General features: G+C 40.5%; 1 protein-coding gene and 1 pseudogene across 2 annotated transcripts in view; both read right to left on the reverse strand.

Annotated features, from left to right (window-relative positions):
• Positions 1–4,049, reverse strand: part of DUSP19 (dual specificity phosphatase 19) — an 18,924-nt gene extending 14,875 nt beyond the window's left edge. Inside the window, exon 1 of the mRNA XM_003791516.3 lies at positions 3,632–4,049. Coding sequence (XP_003791564.1) covers positions 3,632–3,857 — 226 coding nt within the window. The 5' untranslated portion in view covers positions 3,858–4,049. The remainder of the gene's footprint in view (positions 1–3,631) is intronic.
• Positions 4,050–4,785: 736 nt separating this feature from the next.
• Positions 4,786–6,099, reverse strand: LOC100952094 (annotated as a pseudogene). The gene has a single exon (XR_001161364.2). The product of XR_001161364.2 is annotated as a phosphate carrier protein, mitochondrial pseudogene (transcript).
• Between the last annotated feature and the right edge of the window lie 937 nt (positions 6,100–7,036).

Here is a 7,036-nt window from a genome sequence, read left to right on the forward strand (position 1 = left end):
TATCTTTTTCTTTTTTTAATTTGCAAGTTAGTGTCCTATTTTTTTTTTTTTTCTATTTTAGAGGAAAAACTTTTCAGTCCTTTTTTTTTTTTTTTTTTTAATAGTCGCCTGCCCTTTATTGAACACACAGTAATAAGAAGTCCCTGTCATCCCATTGGCTGGCCCGGGCTGGATTCGAACCCGCCACCTTAGGTGTATGTGGCTGGCGCCTTAGCCACTTGAGCCACAGGCGCCAAGCCAAACATCTCTTTCTTTTGTAACTTAAAAAAGGGGGTATGAAAATCAGATACGCACAAGATGACTTAGTGCTAGCTGATTTGGGAACACCCAAAAGTTTAACGCAAATGCCGCTGTACCCTTCTACAGTCCCTTCCTGTCACAGTCAGTCTCCTAGATGTCTCACACCTGGAAACTGGCTCCAGTTAATCAGCCAAGTTTCTATGGGAGAATAACTAGTTCAAGTAAAGCAAGTTTTACAATTGAAAAAACAGGGCATTTATACTTCAGGATTTCAGGCATTTTACTTTCCTAAATTTGGTTGCATTTCATAAATGGCATTTTTCTTACCTTAACCTATCTGGGAAATCAGCCAACTGTAATTACCTGTCTTCAGGTAGTTCTAAGGCCAGCAAGCATAGTGTTGGCCAATATCGTCTTGATAATACCAAGCTGACAGGCTCCTTACTGAGCCCACATTTAACTTACTCTACTTAAAAGTTAGCCTATCAAAATATTAACATTTGTTAAAGCTGGATAGTGGACACATAATTGTTATATTATTTTCTGTAATTTTCTATACATTTGAAATACTTCATAATTTTTTTTAAAGTCTCAGTTTTCTACTGTAGGAAGGCCTCACCATCTCTACAGAAAAATAGGTTTCATACATCAATTGAAATTTTAATATGTATGCCATCTTTTAAATAATAACCTTAATCTACTTCTTAAAATAGCAAAAATTAAAGCATGCCCTAAATGAAATTGTTTCCCTTCTTTTACCCAATACTGTCATTATTACAATAAGTATTTATCAACACTGGATGTTTTGATCATATCCTTTATACACACATCTACACATACATATCCCCCAACACAGGTCAATCATATTTCAGAATTAGCTGCCCTATTTTGAAAGTAACTTCCAGAATATGTCTATATTGCTATAAATTTAGTGTTCTTGAGACAGAAAAATGCAACTTGTAGGTCAAACCCATAGCTCACTCCAATAATCTTAGCAAAGGCAGCAGGTTTGCTTGAGGCCAGGAGTTTGAGACCAGCCTGGGCAACAGCAAGACCCCATCCCTACAAAAAATTTTTTTTAATTAGCTGAGCATGAAGGCTGAAGTAGAAGGGTGGCTTGAGCTTAGGAGTGTGAGGTTACACTATGATAAGGCCACTGCACTCCAACCCAGACAGTAGAGTGAGACTCTGTCTCAAAACTTAAAAAAAAGAAAAAAAAAAAGCAGTGTGTACTCTCTCCCTTTTCCATCAATAAGAAAATTAAGGGTGGCGCCTGGGGCTCAAGGAGTAGGGTACCAGCTCCACATGCCAGAGGTGGTGGGTTCAAACTCCAGCCCTGACCAAAAAAAAAAAAAAAAGAGAGAAAATTAAATGAGTGTTAGTAGTGTGAAGAATAATTTAAGTCAGGACAAATGGACTTCAGGTAATCAGCTTGCGTTTTTCACCTAATACTTATTAGTATTCAGTTCAAGTTCATTCTCTCTAGAGTCTAGATATAACTACCAGCTTTTCTCTAATTTTAAATAGATGGTTTATGTGGCAGTCTGTGTTAAACTTGTTTTTTGTTTTTGTTTTTAGAGACAGGGTATTGCTCTGTCACCCAGGTTGGTCCCAAGTGATCCTCCTACCTCAGCCTCCTAAATAGCTTAGATTACAGGTACAAGCCTTCATGACTGGCTGATTTTTGTATTTTTCATAGAGATAGGGTCTTGCTATGTTGTCCAGGCTAGCCTTGAACTTTTGACCTCAAGTCATCCTCCCATTTCATGGTCCACAGAGAAGACCTTATTAAGACTAGTTTCAGAAGTCCTTCTCAGGACCCCTCCCAGAATCCTAGGGAGGATTCCAACCCTAATCTGAGAACACTGGATAAATCCACATTAAAAAATAACTTGAAAACTCAGAATTGGTGAATGATTAATGAAAGTTCTACCACAATTATTTTAAATCAGTATCCCTATAGTGGAAGCCAAGTAACTGAAAAATATACTTGGACACATTTTCTTTTCTAGAAATGGTAGGCAAGACCTAGGTAAACTTTCCTGATCAGCTAAATGACTCGCTTAATTTTTCATTGTTAATCTGACAAGATTATGGTATAATTTTTCACCGGGCTGCAGAAACTACTTGGAGATATTTATTTGGTGAATTTAAAGATAGCCTATATAATAATTCATATAATACATAATACAATAATAACTTTTGTGTATACAGTACTTGATTTGTATCAGAAACCTTTTTCAACAACCTCAGGACAATCCTGAGATAGATACTGTTACTTGAGCTTTACTGATGGCTTTTTTAAAGACTAAAGAGGATAAATGACTTGCACTAGCTAATCTACTAAATTAGACGCAGAGCAGGGCTGAAAATTTGATCTACATGAAGCAGTCTAGTAAAATGATGGAGAGCAGGAATCACTGTGCTTAATACTCAGCTCTGTTATTTACTAGGTATGTTACCATATGCAAATTACATAATCAATCTTAAATCCCAACTCCCATTTCTAAAATGAAGCTGATGATCCCTACTTCACAGGGCTTATCAAAGGAGTGAGATTCTGGGTGTACTTCACATGGTACCTGGCTATTTCTGACTCCCAGTTCTAAGAATGCGTTCTTTGGCTGCATAAATATTGACAAGTCATTTAATCTTTCCAAGTCTTAATTTATCTATTCATAAATGAAAAATAATTCAGACCTTCCTAAAAACATTGAGTAGTCTTTTAAGAACACAATACCATATTCTTTCAAAATTAAAAAATCTGTACTTTATAATTTTGTTTCATTTGCTATTTGTGGACTAGGCTGGAATAAGGACTCCATATTTGCATAATTAAATAAAATAAAAAGAAATCCTAAAACCATCAGATAATAGCTATAAAATAAAATCCCTTCTAAAAGCTTCAAAAACAGACACCATGAACAGATGTGACCACAGAGGCCCGTGTTCCATATAGTTTGTAACAGCTGAGTAGACAAACAAGCCTATGACTATTTCAAGTATTAGGTTTTCTTTAAGTGTAACCCTTGTCACTTTTATCCTGATAAAAACATTCTTTGTAATTTTTTAAAAATCTGTATCTTTTATAATCCAAGAAAACACAATGTCAATATGTTATCCTTCAAAGAAGTTGGAAAAACCGGAAGAAAGCTTTTCTACGTGGTAAAATTCAAATACCAGCTGCCAAGTGCCACTAGAATATATGGGTACATTGTGGATCAGAAAGGTCTATAGCTGACTAACGGACGTTCCATATCCCAAACAGGAAACACTTTAACTATTTTGGCAGGATAGCTGCTGATAAAGACTATTACACATAAGGGTGGAAAATAAGACAGCAATGTGGCTAAAGGACTTAACAGCCTTAGTGGCAAGTCGATATACTCACCCAGGAGCAACCATGGCTTAATAACGCCAACATGCAGGTCCAAGCTAAGGTCCTGCACATAACCACAACCACCCCCACTGCTCGGGCCTACTTCTTCCACCACATGAATTCTGGCATCTTTCCATGTTTCTATAATTTTTTTTCCAGTTAGCGTTGTCACCCTTGTGCATTGCTTCCTGAGATTATTCCGGGAGAATGCTTTAATTTCCTGGTTAAGGGAGTGCATTACATGAGCAGTGGCTGGAAGCAAATCCAGCAAACACAGAGAAGGACTAACTGCTCGTCCCGTACTGCTCAGGTAACAAACGCAACCTCGGGCGCGCTCGCCTCTCCAGGTGACAAACAGGAGCAGACCGGAGCAGCCAGCCAAACGCCCGGACACGCAAGGCTACAGCTCGGTGTTTCCCAGCGCCGCAATGCAAGGCGAGGTGTGATTGGTCACTGAGAACCGGGCGCTGATTGGATGTTGTTTCCTCTTCCTGTTGGCCAAATCCTTGTGTTTCCCTGTAGGTTGTGCGGTCGGCCGGGGGGCTCTTTTCTTATTGTTTAAATCTAGTTTTATTATACATGCAGATTAGGAAGATATAAAACCTAGTTCGAGAGAACTGGTATTTCCTGACTATTTAAAAGCAGCGATTTTTCTGGATATGTTCAATTGGCGTCACTTAGGGGGGTGATCACGAACGGTAGCTGCCGCTGCGTTTCGCTCCTGCTTTAGTGAGGCCGGCGGAGTCGCTGGACCAACCCGCACCATGCAGAGCCTTTCCCTCCCGCCTGCTTTTGAGCTAGTCCGTAGGTGTAGGATACAGCAGACGTTAAAAGTTATTCCTCACTTCCTGTGACCTTCACACTTTGTCTTTCGGCTGTTACTGCCAAGAGGAACATAGATAAAACCATTGCATGTGTATATGTGAGGCAACGATTTTAATAAAATCTGAGAAAAAGATGCTTATTTTTAAATTTTTTTATATTGCTATAAGTAGACTGACAAGAACTTAAAGTTTATGTATTTTCTGACTTTTTGCCCACATTTTCATTTTATGCAGTAAATATATACTCTATAAGAATTGCAGCAAGACCGTCCACATCTCCATACAGAGAACTGAAAAAATTAAGAGTGCAAACATCCACATTCTAATCATTTTTTTTTTAACCATGAACAGCTGGGTTTATTTCAACAGTAAATTTGAAACTCTCGCCTTACACAAGAGTACTACGTAATTACATAAGGAATAGACAACTTCCTACACGTTCAAATATATAAAAGTTCCTTTTGTACTTTGACACTGATCAGCAAGCAGATTCAGTCCATATTTGCTTTGATCTATTTACTGAGTTAACCCGAGCTGCTTCTTCAGAGACTCTGGCATCTCAGGTGGAGGAGGGCAAGGAAGCCTGAAGTAGACCTTCACAGAGTCATAGATGAACCACTGTAGTGCAGTCAGAGTGCCAATCATGGTGATACCAGCAAAGAGGCCCTTCCATACACCTTTAAATTCAAGTCTCTGGAGGACCTGAGAGGCAGTGCTACCTTTCTCTTTATTCAACACAGACGCCACCAAATCAGCAGGGTGAGAAACAATTGCACAGAAGACTCCAGCTATGTAACCTGCCACAAATGTTACAACCAGCTGCTCTGCCTTTGTACATTCACTGCGGGGCTTAGGAACCACAAACTTGTACAATGCTTCAACAGTACGTTCAAAGCAGGCGCACTTCATCATGGTGTATGGTATCTGTCTCATCCACAGAGGAGCAACTCCCTTGTAGAATGCATTTAGGCCTTCTTCCTTATACATCTTGGATACTGCATCTCTCAATGTGTTGGCATAACCTGGTTGGGTTTGAATTCGAACCTTAGCAGCTTTCATAGGAGCCAGGGCAATGTCGGCAAAGAATTCAGCACTGGCAGAGGCAGCCAAGTACAGTGATGTGGGCCACAGATAAGTGTTCTCCTCTCCAAGCATGTTGCTATATAAGACTTTAAATACTTCGTAAAAGCCAAACGCAGAGTCCTTGCATGGAGTAGCCAATGAAAGTTGGAGCCCATCCTTTAGCCAAACCACGAAAACCATCCTTTTTAAGTGTAACTGAGAATCCATTAAATATCCCCTTGTACTTCTGGGGGTCCACCTGCATACGGCATTTCACTAAATCCAGGGGAACGACAGCAGTGTGTGTCAGACCACAACTTAAGACCTTACCAAAGCCACACAGTGCATAATACTTCGCAGAGCCAAATTCACAACTGTACTCTTCAACAGCGGCGGCTGCCAGGTTGCGAGAGCGTCGGAGCAGGGCTGTGATCCCGGCGGGACAGCTACGGGGACCCGTGAGGCCATCGTGCACCAGCTGCAGGTGCGGCGCGTTGAAGGGGTTTACCCGCGCCAGGTGCGCCACGGACGAGTACATCTTCTCCCTAAGATGGCGAACACCCAAACGCTCCCTTGGAAAAGCTGCGGCTCACAGAGCCCACATTCTAATCATTATAGAATAAGATTCTGATTACAAAAAGAAGATCATTTTGCAAAAGAAACCACAACTTCTTTAAATAGAAAATTTACTCACCTCTTTTATTTATTTATTTATTTATTTTTGCAATTTTTGGCTGGGGCTGGGTTTGAACCCACTACCTCAGGCATATGGGGCCAGGGCCCTCCCTCTTTGAGCCACAGGCGCCGCCCTACTCACCTCTTTTAAAAGTAAAATGCGGCTCGGCGCCTGTGGCTCAAGCAGCTAAGGCACCAGCCACATACACCTAAGGTGGAGGGTTTGAATCCAGCCTAGACCCGCCAAACAACAATAATGGCTGCAACCAAAAAATAGCAGGGCGTTGTGGCGGGCGCCTGTGGTCCCAGCTACTTGGGAGGCGGAGGCAGGAGACTGGCTTGAGCCCAGGAGTTGGAGGTTGCTGTGAGCAGTGAAGCCATAGCCCTCTACCCAGGGGGATAGCTTGAGGCTCTGTCTCAAAAATAAATAAATAAATAAATAAAATAAAATAAAATAAAAATAAAAGTAAAATGCAATTTTAAACGGACTTTGACAATGTATAAACAGAAGGTAAAGAAGTTGCACTTAGGAAAACTTACTCTCCAACATAACATAAATTTTTGTTGTTGAAACTTTCTGATATAAAATTAAACTGTTAGAGGCTGAATGTGTCCCTCCAAAATACGTATGTTGATGCTCTAACCCCTAAGTTGATGGATGGTATTTGGATGTAATGTAATTTCATGTGAGTTGTAATTAGAGTTAGATTAGAGCATAAAGGTAGGGCCCTCATGATGTGATTAGTGCTTTGTGAGAAGACGAAGAGATCTCCCTATACCTCCCACCCCCACACACATACTAGGGAAAGGCCGTCTGAGGAATAGGGAAAAGCTGCAAGGTAGGAAGAGAGCCTTT

The sequence above is a fragment of the Otolemur garnettii genome, unplaced genomic scaffold, assembly GCF_000181295.1.
Source record: "Otolemur garnettii isolate 467f Iridium unplaced genomic scaffold, OtoGar3 scaffold00048, whole genome shotgun sequence".
Taxonomy (NCBI): domain Eukaryota; kingdom Metazoa; phylum Chordata; class Mammalia; order Primates; family Galagidae; genus Otolemur; species Otolemur garnettii.